This window comes from Anguilla anguilla, chromosome 9 (genome assembly GCF_013347855.1).
Source record: "Anguilla anguilla isolate fAngAng1 chromosome 9, fAngAng1.pri, whole genome shotgun sequence".
NCBI lineage: Eukaryota > Metazoa > Chordata > Actinopteri > Anguilliformes > Anguillidae > Anguilla > Anguilla anguilla.
The window spans coordinates 28,808,021-28,833,280 of NC_049209.1; the positions used below are offsets into that span (position 1 = coordinate 28,808,021).

The window sequence follows — 25,260 nt, forward strand, 5'->3', positions numbered from 1 at the left end:
GCATATGTGCACACGGAAACACACAAACATACACACAGTCCATTTATCAGGCACCAGTTTGTGCCACATACACACATAACTGTACTTAAATGGTTGCATTCTCCTTCAAAAACTAAAAACATTACTTTTAAAGTTTTTGAAAAACATGAGCAGATTTTACAGTATTTATATATCAATAGCTCACTTTTCCCCCAAACATAACATGACATATATTATTCTAGATACATAGTGTAAAACTCTCTTTACTAACTTTAGCATTTTACTGCAAACCATGTTCTCTGAGAGCCTGCCATAGGAAATATTTAGCATCTCACAAATAAACATGTCATCAACAATCATGAAAGATCAAAAACTGAGATCAGGCTTTCAGAAAAAAAAACTATTTTGGTGTTTCTCATTGAACTGAGAAGTGAAAATATTATTTTCTTGTTTCTGTGTTCAATCAATAGGGACCACACATGCTGTACAAATGTGGTACCAATGTGTGACTTGTTCCCTTTGATAAATCAGTATACAGTAGCGCACAGTAAAATATTCACTGAAAAATGAATTATAACACAGTACTTTTAAATCTAATAGGAACATGTGTGATTTCTGTTGGACCCCAAGTTGATTTACATCATAATTTCACAGCATAGTATTAAACAGCTTGCTGCTTAGTTCCAACTCTGTATTTTTTTTTTCCAAATCTCGCCAGTCAGTGCATGCACAACAGAGTGGCATTCTAATACCTGAAGCAGGGCACAGAAATACCCTTCCCTTCTCTGAAAGCAAAGCCTTTTTCAGAGCCCATTTCAAACAAGTAGACTGTTTTTCTGCATATATCCCTCTGGTTGAATTAAGGGATTCACAGCCATTTCTTCAGTTTCAAATCCATACCCTCAATGAAAAAACATTTTTCTCTTATGGTAAAATTCCACCAATGTAATTGGTATGCATAGAACAGCTGTAGGCAGCATTATATCCACACATTATTTATGCACTGCCTGAAGCTTAACTAGAGAAGTTTCTGTATAATCACAACCATAGCCACACAACAGCAATAATACTTCCAAATATGCAAACAACTAAAAATAAGTACAGTTAACTCCCATTTGAATACATATGCACAACAATGTGATGAACTAAAGGAGCATCAGTGGGATAGAAATTCCTAACATGATCAATTCAATCATGACAATTGTACAAATAATATGTGGTGGGTCAAAAGTGAAATAAGTAAATGCTCACAGCATGTGTGAAAAATGTGTGTCTTTCCCACCACACACATAACCATATCCATCACAATCTGGCAAGTAGCAGATTCTCTTATCCAGAGCGACCTGAACAAATTACATTCCTCTATTCAAAACAAATGCAGCTGGATTTAGGTTAAGTACCTCGCTCAACGGTATAACTGCAACATCCCAGCTGGGGATTGAAACACATCTTATTAATTATGAGCCCAGTCCCCAAACAATTATGTTCCACAGACATTTTGCCATAATTTGAGCAGTGTTCCATTCCTAAAGTTCCAAAGATGCTGAATATTCACAATCTGACTAAAATACAATGGTAAAGTTCTATTTATGATATTATCTAAATACATCACCACATATAGAATGAGGGGTATCTCTCAAAGCAGGATTAATGAGAAAACCAGCTAACTCCTTACTTCAGTTTGATATAAACCCCTCTAGCCTGGGTATTGGTACAAGGGACTGAATATCAGTAAATATCAACTACCAGGGAAGTATCACCCCCACCTTGCTCTTATTTTCTTGCACATGCACAGTCTTTCAGGTCTTGAGCCACTGCATTTCTCTGCACAACTGTTTTCTTTTCCCTCTGAAGTCATTCCTGATCCTACTGTACAGACCCCATTACATTCCATTCATTCAGATGCTCTTATCAGGAGCAACTTACAACATAACCAGCTGCCACAGTTTCAGGGTTCCTTGGCAATGCTCACTTTCACATTGACCCAAAAATATTTTTTACTAAAGGGACAATCAGCTTCAAAGTCAACATAGCTGAGCGCTGATGTCACAAGACGCAGTTCTGCACACCGGTCTTGTATGTAATTCATATCTGAACACTGTCCTCCACATGATTAAGATCTGAAAATTGACCTCACATGTCAGCAAGTGTGATTCTCATATGTGAGATTCAGCACACTGACCTGATATGAATGACCCAGGGGGCATGTGGCTGTAGTTTGTTCCCCCCAGAGACATGGCTCCCGGTGGGGCAGGGGTAAAGGGTGCCCCAAAATTATGTGGTGTTGCATATGGTCCCAGGGGGATAGGCTGCACAGAGAGAGAGATGGGGGTAAGTACAACAGTCAAATACAATTTCAGCCTGTGATATCAGGATAATTCAGTATGAAACTGATATGCAGCATGCAGTATTTACCAGGTGTGTGTGTGTACAGTATGAGCATATGTGTGCATACAATGGGGGTGAGAGTGTGTGGGTGTGCTTGGGTGTGTTTACTGGTTTCTGCATGTGTGTGTGTTTGGAATTGTATGTGTGTGCGTCCGTGTGAGTGTGTGCATTTGAGAGAATTTACTGTGCGTTTTGGTGTGTGTGAATGTGTGTGTGTGTGTTTGGAACTGCATGTGTGCACGCCTGTGTGGACGTGTGTGTTTGAGTGTATTTACTGTGGTTGTGTGGGTGTGCGCGTGTGTGTGTATGTGTATGTGTGTGTACGTATATATAAGTACCGGCGGTATGTGGGCCTCGTTCCCCTTGTTGGCCAGCCTGCTAAGGATGCTCCTTTCAGACATCTGAAGGCGGGCAGCGATGGGTGGGATGCGGGACAGTGTGGCAGGTAGCCGTGTCACATCTGCCTTCATGTCGCTCAGCAGCTCCTCCAGCTGGTTCAACACTGCAATTACAACAACACCCAATCGCACCACACTTAAAACGCTGAGCTGAGAGTTACAGGGCTCTATCCACAGATCACGCAGTTCGAAGAAATCAAGCTACAGAATTTATATAGAAATCAAGCCCAATGTCATAACATTCTTTTGTGCTGCAACCATGTTTAAAAAAACATTTTCCCTCGTCTCTCTCTCTCTCCTTTGTTCTCTCACCCTTGTGTAGGACAGCGTTGGCAGGCTTGTTCCCGGCCAGTGACTCCTTGCTCAGGTGTTGGTGTGACTCCGCCAGGCACTCCACCTCGGCGAATCGCGCGTTCAGGGCCATGGCGGGGTGGGTGGGGTCCTGGGTCATGTTCAGGTACGCTGCCCGGCGAAGCTGCTCCTCGATCACCAACGCCTGCTCCAACAGCTGGAGAGAGAGAATTACATTTACCACTCCGTTGATACTGTTTTATACCACCAATTGCTGGTAATTACAACTACCTTACATGTAATTTTAGCTTGGTAGCTAATCATAGCTAAGCCCATTCACGACTTAAAGCACTACATTCTCAATCTTGTGACATAGGTTTACTCTTGAGTCTCATTTCACCTTGAAACGGCGAGCCAGGAACTTGTTCTTCATCTCCAGGAAGTTGCCCTTGTTTGCTTGCGTCTTGAATGGCTCATTGACAATGGCAAACTGCACGTCGTTTTGTATGTCCTGCCAACGTGCGTATCCATGACTATGGGGACTCAAGGGCAAAAACCACCAACATGGGGGCCAGTAAGGGGAAGGGGGTGGGGGGGGCACAGCTGGGGGACATCAGGAGGGACAAAGACCACAGGTAAAAATACTTGAATAACTTTCCTCTGATCTTGTGTGGGAAATTAGCTGTGGATGTAAACACATGCGCGATACATAGGGCATTTTATCAGTGTTCAGTTATACTGGTCCCTAACAGATAATGTTTATATTCAAGGGATAGTTCACTTTCCCTCAAAAGTGTTTTTTAAAAATATTATATCAGTTTTGGTGTGTTTTCAATTGGCCCAGACAGTATTGTGCGCAATGCATATTTTTGAAAACTGTACATATTTGATGACCCGCCAGCACGTTCATAGGCTGTCTACAGTGTTGTTAATATGTTAAATGAACTCTGATACATGTGTACATGTGAGCTGAGTTAACACTAAAATTTTACTGTGTGTACAGCTATCATGCGAATTAGTAAAGCTAAGATAGGCTAAGCTAAGTAAGCTAATGATGTTAGCTTTAGAGTAGAAGCTGTCTGTAGTGCCATTTAATAAGGATACAGCACGATGCCTGCCAGGAGCCAATAGTCATGTCTTCGGTGCCAGATCTCGTTCACCTTCCCCGAGGATATAGCTGCCCGTTCCTCATTCTGCCAAAGTGCATGCAGCTCTGTGGGCAATGCGGATACCGAGAAGTCAATAACAGGAAAATGAACATTGAAAAATAAAATCTCAAACCACACGCTGCGCCAGACTGTTATCGTTTATGGCTGCTGCAAAGTTACCAGTGAAGCCGCCATCAGCGATGTTGAACATGAAGCGTGGCCGTTCTGTCTTCCCATTGGTCCCTCTGGGAATTTCCTCCTTTGTCCCTTTGACATCCTTCCCAGCATCCTTTTCACCTTTCACTTCCTCTGTAAAAGTAGACATTTGGATGGGCCAACTTGGCAAGCCAAGCCCCATACATCTACAGCTGTGTTTGGCACATTTTAAGTAGTTTTCCTAATTCTTTTAGCATTACAACCTTACATAGTACTATGATAGGAAACTGCAACTGTGGTCCTGGAAACCTACATGGCCAACTTGTTTTGGTATTCACCTAAAAATCAGCAACCAGTTGAGGGCCAAGAAAACAGGTCGGGTGAGTCTGCCATACAATCAGCTCCTTTAATTCATAAAATAAGTGCTGAGAATGCTGAAAATTAGCAGACCCTGCGGCTCTCCAGGACCATGGTTGCAGACCCTTGCACTATGGGCTCAAATTTATTTTCATATAACATAAGATTCAACCTCTTTATATCAGAATAATAATGAAAACTCTTGTACCCATAATGCAACAGTGTCTACAGGCTGAATGAGAAACACATGACAGATGATGAATGGCCAGTGAGGAGGGAGAGAAGGGGATGGTCGCTCACCTTTCTTGACATCAGAGGGCAGGCTATCCTCCTTGTTTTTTCCACCTGTTGTTTCTGAGACTCCGGCTGACTCGTCGCCATTTTCATCTGTTGTCTTTTCCTCCTCCTCTTCCACCTTTTCCACCTCTGCAGTAACAGTCAAAGCATCATAGGTTCACCTGACTATTTTTTTAACTTAAAGGTTTTACCAATTGTGATTTTTCTGAATTCCTCCGGTGGAAGTTGTAAAAAGTGAGCTTGTAACACAGATAAGAGTCTCAGCTAAATGCCCAAATGTTCTGTTTCTACATCCAAGCTGCAATGACTGACACAGCACAGGTAGGTACCATAGAAATTCAATGAAACAGAATAAGGGATGAGCCATCCCTGCACTACTGAGCACTCAACGGGATGCAGTGTGTATCGTTTCTTTTGGACTTTCTTTGGCCCAACTTTGAATTTGCATGGGACTGACCTGAATTTTATATGAGGGTTGAGGATAGAATTAGAATCTCCCCCTCAGACTTGCTAATTGGATCCTATAAGTAATAATCTTCGTACAAGGATTAAATGCATTACGGATAGGTATGTCAGGATTAAATATTTATCTTCCATAATGCCCTGTGAGCCATGGAAACAGAAAACTCCTTGATTTATTTTTTAGCTTTGAATGACAAATTATCTAAAAAGGGCTGAAATACTTTTCCTGTTTCTCCTACCAGGAGACGTGGTCTCCAACCACAAATACAAATCAGTGGTCAGATACCACTTGAAAGTACTGTGAAAATCCCAGTCACGCTTTCCCGGAGGAATACAGGAGTAGCTCTTATGGTCGTATGAACAACAGAAGGCACTAAACTGACAGCTATCCGCAGCAGTACCTTGATTCTCTTCTTCTACAGCAGGGGGCGCTGTATCGGAGACCGGCTTCTCGGCGTCAGCGGGTCCCCCTTTCTCTTTGTTCTCCTCTGCCTTCCTCTCCTCCTGTGGGGGGGCTGGGGGAGTATCCTTCCCCTCCTCCTCTGTCACCGCAGCCCCTTCCTCTGTGTCAGGTTTTTGGCCGGGGGACGAAGCTTGTGTTGCGTCCTTCATGGTGATCGGAGGCTTTATGGAGAGTTGTGACAGACATGTTAGTTTCCAGGGACTGGAGTTTGGGGTTAAGTACTAAGAATTAGAGCAGAGGCACAGGCGATACAAAGTGCAAGGCTGAAATTTAGGAACTTCTAATTAATTTAACTCGTGCTATATTATTATTACAAATGTATTAATAATAATAGATTAATCGTATTTGTAGAAGTAATAAAAGTGGTAGTTTAATATTATTATTATAGATAAAGATTCATGTCCATAGCCACCATTCCAGCTTTATGGCAATGTTAGGCTGATGTCACTGATCTTGTACCTCCACGGGATCTTTGCTTTCACTGCTGTCCTTCTCGCTCTCCTCCTTCTCCTTCTCAGCCTCTCGCTCTGGCTGGCTCTCTCCCTCCTTTACGGGCTCCTTTCCGTTTTTCTCCGATTTGTCAGGTGGGGAGGGGGTAGCTGGAGGAGGCCAAACAGGTCAGATTCTGATCTATCTCAGAGCCCGATCAATCTGTATATGTTTACCTGCAGTAGCTGTGCTGGATATGTGTGCATATGTTTAATATTTAAAGTATTTTGTAGTGCTATGCTTTTCTGAGCAATCAGACAATGAAGTGTCATCATATCATTTCATATGTGTATGACAGTATGTTACTTGGTATAGAGTTGCAGGATGTGTGAGTGTGTGTGCATGTGGCTGTGTGTGTGTTACCTGGAGTAGAGGTGTGTGTGTGTGTGTTACATGGTGTAGAGGTGCAGGATGTGTGTGTGTGTGTGTGTGTGTGTGTGTGTGTGTGTGTGTGTTACCTGGTGTAGAGGTGTGTGTGTGTTACCTGGTGTAGAGGTGCGTGTGTGTGTTACCTGGGGTAGAGGTGTGTGTGTGTGTTACATGGTTTAGAGGTGCAGGATGTGTGTGTGTGTGTGTGTGTGTTACCTGGTGTAGAGGTGCGTGTGTGTGTTACCTGGTGTAGAGGTGCATGTGTGTGTTACCTGGTGTAGAGGTGTGTGTGTGTGTTACCTGGTGTAGAGGTGTTTGTGTGTGTGTGTGTTACCTGGTGTAGAGGTGTGTGTGTGTGTTACCTGGTGTAGAGGTGTTTGTGTGTGTGTGTGTTACCTGGTGTAGAGGTGCAGGGGGTCGTGTTGGCGCTGGGTTCGGGGGTGGAGGTGGTGGTTTTGAGGCCGGGGGAGGACCCTCGAGAGGACTCCATGCTGACCAGCGGTTTCAGTTCAGGAAGGCTCCATTTCCCATTGATGTGCTCAAACTCCTGCACCTGCACAGAACCCCAGCACAGCATCACTGCCATGCCACAGCTACAGCAAAGAGCTCTCAAACTACAGCCTGGGAGGGCCACAGTATCTGCAGGCTCAGCTCCACAACAAACAAGGTGCAAAAGAGCTGTGTGGATTCTTTCAACAGGGTTTGTGTTTTAGCCCAGTACCAAGACAGATTCAGCTAATACTTCTTTTCACAGAAGGCATCTGAGACCAAAAACAGCATACCACAAGAGTGAGAGAGACTGAAAGCTTAAAGCTGAAAAGCTTTATCCCCGAGTTCATCAATTCTGTCCCTTCCACCCCGAATACCTCCAGGATTTGAGTTCAGAATCCCTGCTCTAGAACATTCATAAATAATTCCAATATTTCAGTCCCTTATTCCAGACCTTCTGGACCAGTGTGAGTGTGTTTGTGTGTGTATTTTTTCTGTGCTACGCTCCCCCCCATTACATCCCCCATAGTGTATCTGACCTTCTTCTTGACCAGGGACATGACTCCGATCCTGGTGAGGACAGGCTGGCGGCAAAGGCCCTCCCTCGGCACGCCGTCGGCAAACGTCTCCGAGCCCTCCCCCACCGGCTCACACAGATGCCGCATGAACAGGGAGACGTAGGCCCTGGTGCGGGTGGGGCGGACGGATGAGAGGAGACAGAGGGAGGAAAATAAGTGAAGAGATGTCTTCTAACTGTGCAAACCCCACTTGTGAACTGTGGTGTGAGCTGACATCACATGCCTCAGAGGAAAGCACATGCTTATCTGCACTGCCTAAAATCGACAGTGGAGGTTGCAATGATGAGTACTGATCAATGTGATTTGAAATTCCAAATTGGGAGAAAAAGGGGACAGCAGACATCACAAGACAGGCGAGTCTCAATCTGAGAATGTTACTGAGTAAAAACTACAGCCCACATCAAAACAATGATTAACAGATTATATTACTCTTTCCATAACAAGTTATGGAATGGCTAAGCAGATCAGTCTTGTACTCTGGACTCAATATTTGACAAGCTGAATCTTGGAGACCAAAGTCACCATTTTAATACTCTTTAGATCACACTGAACAAAATTCCCTCTGCAAACATTCTAAAACTCCTGGCTGATGACTTTTTGACTCTTCCCATCCGCTCTCACTTGAACTCCTTCTCGCTCTTGCCCCGGAGGTCCCGAACGAGCCACTGACAAGAGAAGCCATCTTGAGCTGGCATCCCCCATCGCATCACAGCGTTTAGGAATGCCTTCCGCTGGCGAGTGTTAAAACCCAGCACCTGGGAGAGAAAGAGAGAGAGAGAGAGAGAATGAGGGGGAAGGGAGAGAGGGAGAGGAAGAGACAGAGAGAGAGAGAGAGAAAAGGTGGAGGGAGAGAGAGGGAATAAGCAGAGATAGGAAAAATACACTAAAATGTTTGCAACAAAACTAGTATACCTTTACTATACATGGGGAAATTTGATTAGTTTTCATATCACATCAAACAAGGAATTTCTAAAACATCTATAGTACATATTACACAAAACCGCTGAAATGCAGAGATAGAACTATATTATGTTGTTGTGAACAATTTTATATGTTTTTGGTGTTTCTGTGTAAAAAACAAAATACCTTCCACACAAATGTATCTATATACTACAATCAAAATGGTGGCGGTGTAATTTTCTTTGTCATTGACGCAGACGTGTAAACCATACAAAACAAAAGGCAATCAACTTGTATTACATATGCAGTACATGCAAACACATATTTCAAATACATGTATTTGAAATAGTGCTCATTCCAGATTATAATAAATAAAGAACTGACCAAATTAGTAACCAAAATTGTAGGCTCTTTGAGAGGAGAAATGCACTTAGAACTCTCAGAGGTAATGATCCACTACTGATGCTCTTCGGTAATGAGTGACTTGCAAATTGCAACATTAAAAAAAGTGTCGGACAAAACAATTTCCAGTGGGTGACCATGACTAAGGAATTCTTGCTGCAATGCACTGGTCATCAGCAGCTGGTTCTGAGGAAGTTCTGGGTGTTCTTGGCCACAGAATAAAGGCTTGTAAATTTTCCCCTCTCTAATGCCTTGGATCTTACACAAAATATGTTTACCAGCATATTAATTTTACAATTCTGTTTTGCAATTTTTGAACACTGCATTTTCCCAAAACCTTTTGGTGGTCCTTTTTAGGTATGTGAGCTTATTCTTGGTACCACACTGCCAAGGAGCCTTACCTCAATGTTTCCCCCAACTCTGGCCAGCAGGGGGGGCAGTGGCTTGTCCCTGTCATTTCTAAGTTGACGCCGAGACTGTCTACGGCCTGTAAAAGGGGACAGAGATTGAGTTAGCCAGCAGATTCATCACAACAAGAAGGCTTCCTCATCCTTTCAACTCCAATTTGTGTTTTGTGAAATTCATATTTTTAAATATATATTAAAATATATAAAATCAAAAATCAACTACATTGATAAATTAACTAAACAAACAAAATATCAAAATAAACCAGAAGCTCAAATAAGCCTTGGGTATTTACAAAACATTATTACATGTATACATAATATACAGTCAGTGTTAATTATCACAAAGACATGCATAGGAGTAATTCACTTCAGTTCATTTAAGGTGCCATACAAACTGGGCCTTCTTACCCTCTGTTCTGTCATCAAAGTCCTCATCTTCCTCTTCTGAGCCCACAGAATACTCTGATTGGTTATCTGAAACACCAGCATGCCAGTCTGAAACAGCACATACAGTGGTGCACAGTCAATAGGCTATGCTGAGCCACACCTCCCCCTGCTGGCTGAAACAGCACATATCACACACTGACCATTCTCAAGTTTCCTTGACCAGAAATGTGAACCTCTGATCTTCCAAGGCATTCCCAGAGTCAGTTAATGGTCTGTGTCTATTCCCATGTGTATAAAATGCATCTATGCTATTTTACGTCATTCTTGTCTTGTTCTCTTGTTGAAAGTAAAAGTCCTCTCCTGTATTTTGTTCCAATCGCCTGGATTTGCTAATTAGCACAATTCTTCAACCAGGAAGTAGAACTAATTGGTGAAATAATAAAAGTAAGCTGTTTTTGCTTATCTTTATTAAGAGTGTGAATGACTTTGGAGGCAACTGTACTGTATGTTTCAATGTTTTTTAAAGAATACAGGACAATATCAGAAAGCACCAATAACATATATTTACTCACATATTATAAATGTCACAATATCGTAATCAAAATTTCTATATATTGCAGTATGTTTAATTTATGTAAGGGTGGGAGGCAGTCACATAACACAGCACAGTGTCTCTCCTCTCCTCTCCTTTCCCGTCCCTCCCTCAGGGGTGTGTACCTTGGTCCTCCTGCGCCGCGTCATTGTAGTTGACCTGTTTGCGGACCCTCTTGCCCTTGCCCAGGTTCCTGGCCAGGTCCTCCTGCTGCTGCTCGTAGTGGTGCCTCAGCAGCTTCTCCCAGTAATCTGGGTCCACGTTCTCCTCCTGCTTAATGATCTCCCTCTCAATGTCTTCCATCTACAGACCCCAGGGCAGAGAGAGACAGGGGTCATGGGTCAGTACTGACGGATATACGTGCAGAGAAAGGCAGGTCAACACAGACACAGTCACAGCTTTGATACAGAGGGAGCGAATACAAGAATGACACAGATAAGCAGGCATAGGTCAGTACTGACACACACATACACATACACAGTGGTCAGCGCTGTCACACCCATATGTATACACACACACACATACCTTGTCCTCCTCCCGCACCATGTACTGGGCCACCTTGAAGGAGCTCAAGTATTCGTTCATGTTCTGCACGTCAGTGTCGTCGGTGGCGTCCTGATTTCGGTCCAGTAGCCTCTCGATGGCAACGCTGTCGTAGTGTATCACACTGCTGTCCTCATCCTTGTTGTCCCCAGCTGGACGCAGGGAGACAGGGGGAGGAGCCAAAGGAGGGATTAGGGGAGGAGCCCAGCGAGAAGCAGGCAGTGTGTAGGGGGAAGGGGGGAGGGGATAGGGCAGAGGGAGGAAGACAGTGGGACAGAATGAGGTGTAGTACAAAAGCCAAATATTAGTCTCAAATATCCCCAAATAAACTGCCAACTCTGTCTACCCCTATAAACCCTTCTCTCCTTCACTTCCAAAACCCATTTCACTCTCTATCTCTCTATCCCCCCTCCTCTATCCAACTTTTGCCGTTTCCTCACCCTCAATCTCATCCTTGAAAAGTTCTTCAGTGCCAAACTTGAGGATGTCATCCAGCTCCTGCTTGGACATGGACCCAGCCTTAGAGCCCAGTCCGGGCCGCACCACCAGATGGGTCAGCATCATCTTATGCTTGGCCACCTGTGTGATCCGTTCTTCCACCGAAGCCCGGGTCACAAAGCGGTAGATCATCACCTTTTTGGCCTGGCCAATGCGATGGGCACGACTAAAGGCCTGGGAAGGAGGGGGGTGAGAGTCAAATTTATTTCACTATTGTTTTGTTAAATACTCAATTCTGATTGGTTAAGAGGGTGTTGATTATGTGACTATAACCTGTACTGGAAAAAAACAGTATAATGTACAGCCAAGTCGTTCTATTTGCAACTGAAACTAGCAACATATGAAAATAAACCACTTCAGTGCGGTTAATATTGGTTTGGGGAAGTACAGTGTGCAAATGGTTTCCTTGGTAATGAAGCTGTTAGACCAGTGGTCAGTGTAAGTACCTGTATGTCATTGTGGGGGTTCCAGTCTGAGTCAAAGATGACGACGGTGTCTGCGGTGGCCAGATTGATGCCAAGACCCCCTGCCCTGGTGGACAACAGGAAGCAGAACTGCTGCGCCCCAGGAGCTGTGTATGTGTGAGAGAGAAAGAGAGAGAGAGAGAGAGAGAGAAATCCTAAGGTCACACAGTGCTGTGAAGTCCACTGCATATATCACAAATATAGCACACAATCAAAAAAATTAAGACAGAACATATGAAGAAACACATGTAGCAAACATAGGTAGCAAGAAAGGCAAGACTAGGTGAACAGAATGAATTTAGGATTGCAATAGCATGTTTTATGTGTTGTTAGCTACATCAATCGATGATTTGTAGTGTGGTTATAAGTTGACACACTGTATGATAACCAGAATTTTTTGCTTTGTTGATGTTCCACTTACGCTCACTGGTGCGAGAATGTAAATGGCCATGTCTGAAAATGATTACCCACATAACTCCGGAGGATACACTTATGGTCTCTTTCATTGTGAGTCGCTCTGGGTAAGAGCATCTGCTAAATGAACGCAATGTAATGTTATAAAGGCCTAATGTAAGAATGGTGGCTGAGCAAAGAGAAAGACTCAGACAACAGCAGAGGCGGTGAGATTGAGTCCCTCACCATTGAACCGGTCAATGGCCTCCTGTCTCAGGGCCCCAGTGATGCCACCATCGATGCGCTCATACTTGTAGCCTTCATAGTCCAGGAAGTCCTCCAGCAAGTCCAGCATCTTCGTCATCTAAAGGAAGTGAAATGGAATGGTAAAGAGAATTATGGGTGAGTCACAGTTATTGCTTCTATGCTCTATGGCAATGATTTGGTAAAATCATTGGTGTTATAAAATAAAAATTCTATCTCTTTATTTCGTCATTTAAATAAATAGAAAACATAATTCTTTGTGGGCTGACAATGTAGCATGACTATGATACTAATAAAGTTCATTTCAAATCATCTATATCGTATGCCTGGCTTATGCAGCATGGCAATTTTAAATGTCAGACCGCTTACACATAAAACCGTGTAAATGATATTTGTACTGAGCACAAACTTAATTTCTTACGTTAAACAGGGACCTGCTTAGGTTATCAAGAGGCAGTACTGTTGAGGGCTCCCCATAAAATCATATTTTTCATCATAATGCAAAACAAGGCAAAAGAGGAGGTGGAGTAGCCACTATATATGCAGATAATTGTTTAGTTTTTTTAAATCTCTTGAATACCTTGCCTCGATAACCATCTGAATGTGCTCCTAGCAACAATCTATCGCCCTCCTAAAGAGAACTCAGTTTTTTCTTAATGACATAGCAGAATTTTTACCAATTATTTTACCTGACTAGACATGGTCCTCTTAATTTTCATTTACATGTTGACAACAAGACAGAATTCAAAGGCAATGGATTTTACAAATCTTTTAGACTCTTAAGGCTAACAGTAAATCAGCAACACATAGACCGGGTCATTTCTCAAGGGCTTCAGTGTATTAGCTGTTATGCATTTTTCTTGATCAGATCATTTCTGTATTTTTTAAGGTGAACATGTCAAATAAAGACAAAAACATGCAGAGCACTACTATTTCAAGCTGCCGAAAATTCACTGTCCTGTGACGAACCTGTTAAAATTACTTACAAGTTTCTCACAAAAATGTGGATGAACACAGGCAGCACTACAAGAGTTGAAAACTTTGTTCATTCTTTGGACTTTCTCATCATGGATTCTGATGAAAATACACTGCTGCAAGCTGAGAAAGATTAAACTGCAAATTCATTTTGACATTTTTAAAGTCGAATGCTGAACTGCTGAACTAAAATGGGTTTTTCTCACCTCTGGAACATAGCTAGTGACAGAGCATTTCTTGGGGATTTGGAGGTTACCTGGGAGAAGATGAGCACACGGTGGCCCTGTTCCTTCAGCTTCCTCAGCATCTTCTGCATCAGCAGCAGTTTCCCTGAAGCCTTGATGAGAGCGGATCCCTCATACGCCCCGCTCACTGTCTTTGGAGACTCCTACACCCCCATAAAACACAGGGAGTAAAGACGATGTCATTCACATGTGGACACACACACACACATACACACGCACACACACACACACACAAGCACATATGCACGCACATATGCACACACACACACACACACGCTCGCACGCGTACACACACACACATGTACGCACATATGCACACACACACACACACACATGCTCGCACGCGTACACACACATACACACACACACACACACACACATGTACGCACATATGCACACACACACACACACCCACACACACACACAATTCGTATATTGTTAGTAGGTTTTTTCATCCAACCATTTCCACCCTTCCGTCACCCTCTCATTATTTACTTTCTTAGCCCATTCTTTCTTCTGCTATCTGTTTCTCTCTGTTTTTTTCTTTCGTTCTCACGGACAAATACAGTTGATAATTGACCACATCAATGGAAGGAGGTGGCAGTCAAACATATATTTCTCCTAGTTAACAGGAAAATACTCTAAACTGTTATAAAGAGACAAGCAGATAACCTGATATTCCACTGTAATTTCCTATTATATAACTTTCATTGTTTGTTATGTAAAGGAAATAATTTCTTACACAACCTTCTGGAGACTGGGTTTCCATCCAAATGTTATTACAATTCCTCCCTTCCACATCTGTCATCATTACGCTATTTTCTTCACTTTCTCCCATTTGTCCTACTGTCCTCCCACAACACTGTAACCATAGGGACCAGGCAAAGATAGGGCTGTTTCGCCCACTAGAGCAAATGCTAGCAAATATGGGACAATACTATGGCAGGTACAGGAACAGGTATGGACCACTACAGTGCCAGATACAGGAAAGATACATACATCAGTATTAGACCAGGTACATGCAATAGATGAAGGTATTTATCTTGGGAGCTACAGGAAACAGAGATGTGTTATTACTGCAACAGCTAGAGGACATTACCATCCCAATATGACCCAATCATATGCCAGCTACTAGAAACAGGTTTGGAGCACTGCTATGGCAGATACAGGAAACAGAGGTGGCTGCTATGGTAGATGCAGCGAAATATGGATCGTTACCATGGCAGCTGCAGGAAACAGGTAGGGGTGGTTGCAGCACTTCTTCAGATCCATCATGATGTTCAAGAGGGACACCTGGTTCCCCCCACCCTTGGAGTTCAGGGCTTCGAAGTTACGCGTCAGGATGAACTTGTAGTATTTCCTGTTCAGACAAAGGAGTTCTCATTGTGAGTACAGGTTTACAGGTGGATGGTCCTAAGCCCCTCCCACTCACTTCTGCATAGAGCGTGGCTCCTCCCCCTCCCCTTACTTTTGCATGGGACTGAGTTCCACGCGCACAATGAGCTCGGTCTTGGCTGGCATGGTCTTGAAGACGTCGGCCTTCAGTCTCCTGAGCATGTGCGGCCCCAGCATGTCGTGCAGCTTCTTGATCTGGTCCTCCTTGGAGATGTCTGCAAACTCCTCCAGAAACCCCTCTAGGTTGCTGAAGGGGGTGGTAGGAGACGGGAAGAGTGAAGGAGTGTACCAATGGGGGGTGGGGGGGGGGTGTTGAGCAAAAACAGGATGAAGGATAGGATGAAAAAAAGCAGATTAAGGAAAGGCTAAACACATTCTTTTTAGATACTGAAAAATGTGCGTGTGTGTGTGTGTGCGTGCGTGCATGTGTGTGTGTGTGTTTGTGTGTGTGTGTGTGTGTGTGTGCGTGCATGCATGTGTATGCACGTGTGTGAGAGAAACGGTCATTACTTGAAGCGGTTAGGCGTGAGGAAGTTGAGCAGGTGGAAAAGCTCCTCCAGGTTGTTCTGAAGGGGAGTGCCGGTCAATAGCAGCTTGTGATCAATCTTATAGTCATTCAGCTTCCTGAAGAACTGATAATACAGAGAGGGACAGAGAGGGACAGGGAGAAATTATACTGTTTTTATCTGAAACACACAAATACACACACACTCACATGCAGACACACACACAATTCCAAAAGTACCTTAGACTGATTGTTCTTGAGGCGGTGGGCTTCGTCCACCACCAGGCACGCCCAGTCGATGGACTTCAGCGCGGTCTGATCTATGGTCACCAGCTCATAAGAGGTCAGGAGCACATGGAATTTAATGGGCGCCTCCTGCTGGCCAGAAAAGGGGAGTGTCGCAGTGGGAAATCAGTAAACTAGTTGGACGAAAATATATTTAGTCATTAACACTCTGCAGGTGTGCAAATATAGTACTGTTGGGTGGAGAAGGGAAAAGCCACACTTGTCTTGTAATAAAGATGCAATCCAGTCAGGAGAACAGTGCACACTAGATCCAATTATAAGTAACTTAACTTCTGCAGAAAGAGCACACCTACTGACAGAGTCAACACTGTACTAAAAAACCATTATTTACTGCGAGCCTTTATAGCCTCTGGAGAGGGACTGTGCAAAGATGTGTACGCCAGTTTCAAGGATGACCACCTCATTCGATAAGAAAGTAAAGGTTGTTCTCATCCTCCCTTTTGTAATGTTTTCTTGCACAAGGCCCATAGGAAATGGCCTGTATGATATTTGTATCTGGATCGTAGGGTCACTCAGTCATCCCCTTTCCTATAAAACATACTGACTGCTGATCCGGACAGAACACATCATTTTATATAAACTGAAACAAGAAATATGAAAAAGATAATATGGATAACAACGTGTAAAGCCTTCAGTACATATCCCAACACTGACTATTTTAACCAGAAATGAATACTTAAACTCTAGACGTAAATCATAAAAATGAATAAAAATTGCTTCCAGCTTAATGTATTGAGCTGCAGTTCTAAAATAATTCTGCAGGACATCTGCCCAAATTCCTCAGTAATATATACACAACTATATTGTACTAATATGTCACAAAATGGGAAAGACGTTAAACTGTATTTTGTATCACCTTACGAAATGCAACAATATACTTCAATGATTTACACCTACTATAGTGGCATTTATATGGCACACTTAATGGTATACTTAGGAAATGCAACAATAGACTTTGCTGATATACATTTATAATGGATTTATTTTGTAAGATACATTTTAGAGTATTATTGCCTATCCCTAACTCTAACTGTCAAGAGTTATACATGAAAGAGAGGAGAAGCTTATTTTGGTCCTTGGTCCTCACCCGCAATTTGAAGGCCTTCTTCCCTCCCTTGGCGGACAAGTCGTTGCAGGTCAGCTCGTGTTCACGGATGATGGACCTGCTCTCCTTGTCCCCAGTGTAGGTCACAACGTAGAAGTTGGGGGCCCACATCTCAAACTCCCTCTCCCAGTTTATGATGGTGGAGAGTGGGGCGCTCACCAGAAAAGGGCCCTTGGTGTGACCCTGGGATTTTGGAGGTGGTGGATACCAGTGCATCACAGATAGGCCGGCCAAATTCTTAGAGCTCAAATGTACACTTGAAATAATTGTCTGGACCAATCAAAAACATACTAAGACTGAAAGACTATCAGAAATGATCACAAAGAGGGTTAGTGTTCCACCCATTTAGGGGCTTTCTCTGAGCATGCTCAGTGCGGTAAATGTACATATGGTGCATCTCATACCTCCTTGAAGAGGGAGTAAAGGAAGGTGATGGTCTGTATGGTCTTGCCCAGGCCCATCTCATCGGCCAGGATGGTGTCGGTGCCCTGTGCCCAGGAGAAGCGCAGCCAGTTCAGCCCCTCCAGCTGGTACAGGTGCAGGGTGCCTCCCGTCACCGTCACAAAGTCGGGCTGCTCCTCATACTTCACCGTCGGCTGGGGGAGGAAGAGGAGGGACAGTCAGGGAGAGCGCTGTGAAGGCAGGGGCCGATCTACAGTTGCCCTCTGTACGCCATAGATGGGTGTAGAGTGATGTGATTTCATATTTTATTTTATTTATTTAACCTTTATTTACCCAGGGTAGGTTCACTGAGCACAGATGCTCTTTTGCAGGAACGCCCTGCTTCGCACTCATACACATTCACACCTGGGAGCTGCCCAGTACAACCACAATCCTCTATTATTGGCCACTAAGCAGCTCCACTGGAGGGAGAGAACATTTTTTAGCCAATTAAATCAGGGGATGATAAGGCGGCATGTTTTTGCGAGAGCCAGATCTGGGATTTTAGCCAGGACACCGGGGAACCCCGGTCCTCCTGAATTATTTGCGGCATGGATTCAACAAGGTGCATGAAACATTCCTTAAGGATTTTGGTCCATACTGACTCCATAGCATGACACAGTTCCTGCAGATTTTTAGGCCACAAATTCATGCTGCGAACCCCAGTTCCACCTCATCCCAAAGGTCCTCTGATGGATTGAGATCTGGGGACTGTGCGGGCCATTAGAGTAAACTGAAGTCACTGTCAGGCCGCTTTGGAACAAGCTGAATTCAAATGGACCCAAAGGCAGTAAGAGTGAAACATGTATTTCAATTTGACTTTTCTTTTTACATTGGAAAGTGTGACTCATTTCTGTTTAATACTCATCTTTCCTTTCCGTACTAAAATGGGATTTCTTTTCTGACGTAAAATGGGCCAGCATATTGGCTAAGGAGTAGTGGACTCACATCAGTGACAGGAGTGCCTGATGACTCATCATCATCCTCATCCTCCTCCTCCTTCCTTTCGCTCCTCATCCTCTTAGGTTTGTCTGGGTCCTCCTTCAGCACCTCCTCCCTTAGAAATACACACACATGGCTATTTACACAGATACACATACATACACACACACACACACACAGGAGTGCAGCTATCCACACAACATACAGGCATATTTCTAAACACACACACACACACGCTGGGTTATTTCTACAGACACACACATGCCTGAGTATTCCCCTTTGCATGGGGGGATTCCAGCATACGGTGGTACCTGTGTTTCCAGTAATTGGCCTTGTGAATGGCAAAGCCAGGAATATCCAGGTCCTCCTGTTCCCAGGTGCACTGGTCATAGGTCAGGTCTCTCCACTTCACCAGATACAGGCAATTCCCCTTCTTATCCACACTGCCCAAAGCACACACGCACGCACGCACGCACACACACACATACACATATGATACAAAAAAGGTACAAAAGAAAACATAGTGGAATATGGTTCAGTCAAGCTACAGCTAAAACATAAGCATCAATGTAACAATCCCCCACCCGCCAAATATTTTATTTTAGTTTAGCCTGAACCTAATCCTAATTTATGTTAATTTCATAACAATACATGCTGTCAAATAACACATCCACACACGCATGCACACACACACACGCATGCAGGCACGCATGCACACACACACACACACACGCAGGCACGCACGCACACACACACGCATGCAGGCACGCACACCCGCACACACACACACACACACACCTGTGGTTAATGATACGGTGCACCATCATCCACTCAGGCTTGATGCCATAGCGATAGAACTTCTCCTCCATGGCGGCGTACTGTGGGTCTTTGGCCCGTCTCTTTTCACACTTCCCCCCTTCCTCCTCCCCCCCTGAGTTGTACTCCAGGGTGGGGGGGTCGTCCATGTCTGTCTTTCGCTGATAGTTCCGGAACATGACCGAGTGGTAGATCTCCAGCTGGGTAAAGGAAGAGAGGAGTGGAAGATGAAGAGGTAGGACACATGGTAAAGAGAGGAGCATGTAAGTGTGAACGTATTAGGTGTGTATCTAAACCCAAATACCCTATGTGAACATGCTTGGATAATGTGCTGCATACAGAAAAGAATCACATTTTCCATTGATAAACACATACTGTATGTGTTATTGTATGTATTTTATGTTCGGACCCCAGGAAGATTAGCTGCACACTGTGTATTGCTAATGGGGATCCTAAATAAATAAATAAATAAATAAATACATTTTGTTCTATGTCTGTATGTTAGGTGCACGGAGTTCTTTCTAACCTATTCTTTATGACATTGACTAAGTCTACAGTTTGTACTGTTTTCTGCAGTGTCGGTGGGGGCTTGAGCTAGAACTAGTGTTGCTCAGATAATAGACAGAGAATATTATCAAATGTAGTAGCATATAATGGTATTTAAAACACCTAGGTGGGTGTTGTTTATAAAATACAAATTCACAAACAAATTAGAAATAAATTATTTAATGATTAATGCTACAGTATGTGGGTGTTAAATCATGACTATGGTGTTTTGAAACACAAAAGCTATAATGCCAATGTAGCCTACATTAGGCTAGAAAACTGGTAATTTATCTCATTTACACAACTTCCAGTTTAAGCTACACCCACTTTCAGTTTTCTATCCAAATACAGGTACAGATCATTTTGGTGGTTGAACAGATACAGACATAGACAGTGTTGTCTCTGCAGACCCCAAGTATGTATGTATGTACGCATCTATGTAGGTATATATGTACGCATGTATGTATGCATCTATGTGTGCACATACATAAGGTAAGTCTTTGATAACAGAAGTATAAATTGTGTTTCATGAGTTTTTCAAATGTTTTTGGCAAATATTGCCAATCAAGCACACTAAAGTTCCTTTTTTTTTTTGATAAAGACATTGAGAGATAGTGAGGCAGAGCCAAATAGAGAGAGTGACAGAGAGTCAAAGAGTGAGAATAAGACAGAAAGAGAGAGAGAGAGACAGAGCGACCTTCCTCTTTCACCTGGAGCTCAGTGACCCAAGTGCAGTGCCAGTAGGACTGTCCTGTCAACTTGACGAAAAATTCCCTCTCTGCGCGCCCCTTCATCGGAGGGGGAGGGGGCTGTTGGGGGTCGGCGTCAGGGGCTGGGGGCACGGGCACCGGGGGAGGGGGTTCACCCCAGCGCCAGTGGAGGATCCTCTGAACCCTGCCATTGATTGCGGGGCACTGACAGAGGGGGGATACAAGAGAAAGTTATGGTCAGATAATGTCTGTTTAATGAACAAGCACATTTTCTGTATCCCCCCTTATTAAAAATAAGTGTAATGTATATACACATGCAGAATTAAGTCAGCACAACTGCATGTCCACAGTAACTAGTGCAGTGCACATACTGTGTTACCAGTCTAACAAAGTTATACTATGGAGTGCAACTCGCACAATACCACAGAATGAAGCTTTAAACAGATTAATGTGATTAACAGTAGCCTACAGTTTTATCAACTTTGACCTAAGCATCTACAAATACTCTTTTGGACAACACATCATCTTGCCAAGTCTATGTATGCTTGAATGCAACAGGATCCATTTGCATATGCAAGTCCTTCCTATGACATACCTATAATGTTAACACCCTATGAGTTCCACATACTCATTAGCTGACTGAAAAAACTCCCTACTGCTGCCCCACCCATGCTCAATCCTGATTGGCCCAGAACAGATGTCACTCACCAGACAGCGTGGGCAGAGCCACTCTCCATTGGGTATCTCCGGCAGGGGAGGGTTGAGGCAGTGGATGTGATAGGACGAGGTGCAGGAGTCACAGCACAGCAGCTCCCCTCCATCCTTGCACACTCTGCAGAACTCCATGTGATCGTCCTCCTCTTCCTCCCCAGCAGCAGCAGCAGCACCAGCACCAGCACCTGCCCCAGCCCCCACTTCCTCAGCCTCTTCCTCAAACTCCTCAAAGTCCTCATCCTTTGCCTCCCACTGGATGCCCTCCTTCTCCTGGGGGGTGGAGGTGGAGGTGGTTACATATTGATTTCAGTATCAATATACACTTACATATACTGTATGCATATCAATAATGCATCACACAAAAGAGAGCACCCTATACACAGCTAGAGAATTCGCTCAAAGCGGAAACACAAAGGATTCCATTCAGTACCACTGATTCTTTATTCATACTATGACTGAACTAATGACAAACTTAAACATCTATGAAATAATAATTCAGGATCTTCAATCATTGATAACGTAGAACAGTAGTGTAACTCCATAGTTCTGTTTACAAAAACAAGTACCCTAAACTGTTCCAGGAGTACTTAAGGCCACTAAATTGATCAGTTGAGTCAGGCGATCACATACAGTACTTAACTTGCCTCACACGGTTACTTGGGTCTGAAATGGTTGCTGTGCCATTGCTGTGAAAATAGAAACCAACAGATCCTGTGGTTCTTCAGGGTTATAGGACCGTGAGCTAACCCGATAGCAACTAGAATTGCAGCATAGATTCACAGTGAGGGCAAGTTCAGGGGGCACATGGGGCAGTAAGTTACTCACACAGTGGGGGTAGGTGCAGGCATAGCAGGGAGCTGAAGTAGGTGCAGAGGCAGTTTGGGAGGTTTGTGATGCACTTGGGGGTGGTTTGGGGCAGTTACTCACACAGTGGGGGCAACTCCACTTGCCCTCCGGGGCCTTCTCCAGCTCAGGCTCCAGGCACACCAGGTGGTAGGCACGGGGGCACGTGTCACACAGGATGATCTCGCCACCCTGCTGGCAGACCTCACAATAGTCCTGATGATCAGTCTCATAGCCATCACCCTCCTCTCCCACAACTGCACCTATAGAGAGATAGAAGGGGGGGGGAGAGAGAGAGAGCGAGAGAGAGAGAGAGAGATTGAAATGGACACATAAATATACTTAGTTACATGACATAACCGATACATTGCCAACTTTTTTAAGTACATTTTTTAATACATACAAATATTATTCATATAATAGTAAGAAATATACTTTTTATATAATAGTAGCAATGGTTGCTCATGGTGTTTGTTGTTCTCCCCATGCCCGTGTGGGCTTCTGCCAGGTACTCAAGTTTCCTCCCACAGTCCAAAGACATGCAGCTGGCTAATTGGAGACTCTAAATTCCCCTTTGCTATGAATGTGTGAGTGAATGGTGTGTTGTCCTGCCATAAATTGGCAACCTGTCCAGGATGTATTCCTGCCTCTCGCCCAATGCATGCAGGGATAGGCTTCAGCCCACCCCTGCAACCTTGACCAGGAATAAGCGGTTTAGAAAATAAATGGATAGTTGGATGGGTAGTTGTTCATTTAGTTGTTCGGAACTAATAAACTATAACTATGTGACTCTTTAATAAACATATTAAATACAAGGGAACTCACTGTACCTTTCTTCTTCTTCTTCTTCTTCTTCTTGGCTGGTCGGCCTCTTTTGTTCTTGGTGGGCCGGCCACCGCTGTCCGGGCGAACAGGGGAGCTGAGAACACTGGAGTCTTCCTGTTCTGAGTCTTCACCATCCACTTCCTCACTCTGAGTAAGAGACAGACATTAGCCACTTCAAACAGACTCAAGCTTTCGTACAACGCTGCACATGATGTGTGTTAGTCATGAAATTACTGAAATTGAGTTAACAAGTCGCATCTTGCAGTGAAAATGGGGGCCTATGTCCTTCTCACACGCAATCCCTCTCTCTCGCTTTCTCTCTCTCACACACACACAAATGCAAATACACACACAAATGGACACACACACACACACACACAGATGCACATGCTCACATACGCACATGCACACACACACAAAGCAGATGCGCACACATGCGCACACACACACACATATGCAGATGCACACACACACACACACACGCACATTGAGGCGCATGCTTTCTTACAGAGCTGCTTCTCTTCCTCTTGCCACCCAGCACTCCCAGTTTGATGCGCAGAGGGGCCATCTTCTTGACCTTGGCCTTCTTCTTCTCCATTACGCGTGGGCTTTTACTGCGTTTCTTATACCCTGGGCCTGTGTGTGTGTGTGTGTGTGGGGGGGACGGGGGGACGGGGGGGGGGGGGGGGGGGTTCGATAAACACAAACAAAGATGTGCAAGATTCATGAGAAAACACTTCAGGCACGTTGTAAAACTGACAAAATATTTAATTCCATTTTCCAAATGCATTGACTTAAGTGAACTGGTGCCACGTCTCTCCCTGTGCTGACCTTTGCCCTCTTTGGTCTTGGCCTTGCGGACCGGAGGGGGTTGGGGTGGTGGCTCAGGGAAGGCAGTTGCTGCCGAAACTTGTTCAGCAACGGCGGCCGCTGCTGCTGCAGCAACGGCTGCCACGGCAGCAGCAGAACCCTTGAAGGGGTTGTTGGAACTGAACTCTCGCCATTTGGCCCCAAGGATGGTCATCATCTTCGACATGGGGATCTTGGGGTTTTTCTTAGCTATCATGGGCCTGTGTGTAGGGAAGAAGGAGAGCAGACACAGATTATACCCCAATTTTTTATAATTGCATGGAAACAATGTAATGTCGTGGTTAGGTCACTGGGCTTGTGGAAATGGAATACATTTGAAATAAATACATTATACCAAATATATTATTGAATATACTGCAAATTTCATAATATATTGCCAAATATACAAAGTATTGCCACTTTAATTTGTTGTAATATATTACACTACTGTAAAAGCATTTCCACTATACTTATGAAAAAGACAGCATATTTACAGAATATTGCAGTGTCATCCATTTTCTTAAGGTTGAGCCCCTACCTCATGAACTGACTGAAGGCTTTGTAGTTGGTTAGTGTGTGATAATCCTCCTCTGTGAATGTGTGATCCACATCCTCCAATCCCCAGTCTCGTGCTAGCTGCCCTGATGACTTCTGTTCCACTGGCTGGAAAGGGTCAGACAATCAGGGAAAGAGCCTTTCAAGCCCTTTCAGGAGTAGGTTTTTGGAATGTTTTTTTTTTCAAAATTTTAAGTCACTGTTCTAGAACTCCATTGCTTTCAATTGCCCGTAGTAATTGTTACATCAGCATTACAACGTTCAGTTAAGAGCATTCTAATCACATATTTGTGGTCTTACACCTTAATTAAACAAGCACCAGCAAAAATAAACAAGCAGTGAAATAAAAGGGACCACCATTAACTAATATGAATAGCTATCTAAAAATCTTTCCAATTATGCCTTTGGTTGAATAAACATGATCTAAATATAAATCAATTATTATAATTGAACCCTACAACTGTTTTTCAAACAGTTGCGAAAAACAATTAATTGAAAACTTTGCCTGCTCTCCTGATTCTGGGCCTCCCTCACCTTGACCACATCCTCCTGGTTGCTGTCACCGTCCTCAGTTTTCTTATGCCTGACTTTCTTCTCCTTTTTTTCTTTGTGTTTTTTTCTTTTCTTTTTCCCATCAGCTGTGAAGCCGCTTGCCCCACTGTCTGAGTTCTCTCCATAATCCCGCTCAGAGTCTCTGTCTACATCACTGTCCTGTGAGTGAGAGAGAGGAGGAGAGAGGGAGGGAGATAAAGAGTAAGGTAGGGAGAGTGAGAA

The 25,260-nt window shown here is 43.8% G+C and overlaps 1 protein-coding gene across 4 annotated transcripts in view; it reads right to left on the reverse strand.

Annotated features, from left to right (window-relative positions):
• Window positions 1-25,260, reverse strand: part of LOC118236630 (chromodomain-helicase-DNA-binding protein 3-like) — a 41,778-nt gene that overhangs the window by 11,608 nt on the left and 4,910 nt on the right. For 2 of the 4 annotated variants that reach the window (XM_035435151.1, XM_035435148.1), the window contains exons 3-39: window positions 25,021-25,197; window positions 24,470-24,594; window positions 23,914-24,152; window positions 23,591-23,718; window positions 23,088-23,229; window positions 22,342-22,520; window positions 21,409-21,684; window positions 20,701-20,904; window positions 19,427-19,644; window positions 18,940-19,071; window positions 18,635-18,743; window positions 17,650-17,841; window positions 17,228-17,428; window positions 16,075-16,212; window positions 15,840-15,961; window positions 15,403-15,576; window positions 15,153-15,294; window positions 13,946-14,077; window positions 12,697-12,814; window positions 12,040-12,164; window positions 11,536-11,767; window positions 11,078-11,247; window positions 10,678-10,855; window positions 9,982-10,068; window positions 9,568-9,653; window positions 8,486-8,619; window positions 7,826-7,970; window positions 7,194-7,350; window positions 6,399-6,538; window positions 5,878-6,100; window positions 5,018-5,143; window positions 4,385-4,513; window positions 4,161-4,269; window positions 3,457-3,589; window positions 3,078-3,273; window positions 2,706-2,869; window positions 2,162-2,288 (exon numbers count right to left, since the gene is read on the reverse strand). In XM_035435151.1, the coding sequence (XP_035291042.1) occupies window positions 2,162-2,288; window positions 2,706-2,869; window positions 3,078-3,273; window positions 3,457-3,589; window positions 4,161-4,269; window positions 4,385-4,513; window positions 5,018-5,143; window positions 5,878-6,100; window positions 6,399-6,538; window positions 7,194-7,350; window positions 7,826-7,970; window positions 8,486-8,619; window positions 9,568-9,653; window positions 9,982-10,068; window positions 10,678-10,855; window positions 11,078-11,247; window positions 11,536-11,767; window positions 12,040-12,164; window positions 12,697-12,814; window positions 13,946-14,077; window positions 15,153-15,294; window positions 15,403-15,576; window positions 15,840-15,961; window positions 16,075-16,212; window positions 17,228-17,428; window positions 17,650-17,841; window positions 18,635-18,743; window positions 18,940-19,071; window positions 19,427-19,644; window positions 20,701-20,904; window positions 21,409-21,684; window positions 22,342-22,520; window positions 23,088-23,229; window positions 23,591-23,718; window positions 23,914-24,152; window positions 24,470-24,594; window positions 25,021-25,197 (5,809 nt within the window). The remainder of the gene's footprint in view (window positions 1-2,161; window positions 2,289-2,705; window positions 2,870-3,077; window positions 3,274-3,456; window positions 3,590-4,160; window positions 4,270-4,384; window positions 4,514-5,017; window positions 5,144-5,877; window positions 6,101-6,398; window positions 6,539-7,193; window positions 7,351-7,825; window positions 7,971-8,485; window positions 8,620-9,567; window positions 9,654-9,981; window positions 10,069-10,677; window positions 10,856-11,077; window positions 11,248-11,535; window positions 11,768-12,039; window positions 12,165-12,696; window positions 12,815-13,945; window positions 14,078-15,152; window positions 15,295-15,402; window positions 15,577-15,839; window positions 15,962-16,074; window positions 16,213-17,227; window positions 17,429-17,649; window positions 17,842-18,634; window positions 18,744-18,939; window positions 19,072-19,426; window positions 19,645-20,700; window positions 20,905-21,408; window positions 21,685-22,341; window positions 22,521-23,087; window positions 23,230-23,590; window positions 23,719-23,913; window positions 24,153-24,469; window positions 24,595-25,020; window positions 25,198-25,260) is intronic. The other 2 variants (XM_035435150.1, XM_035435149.1) reach the window with 2 other exon arrangements.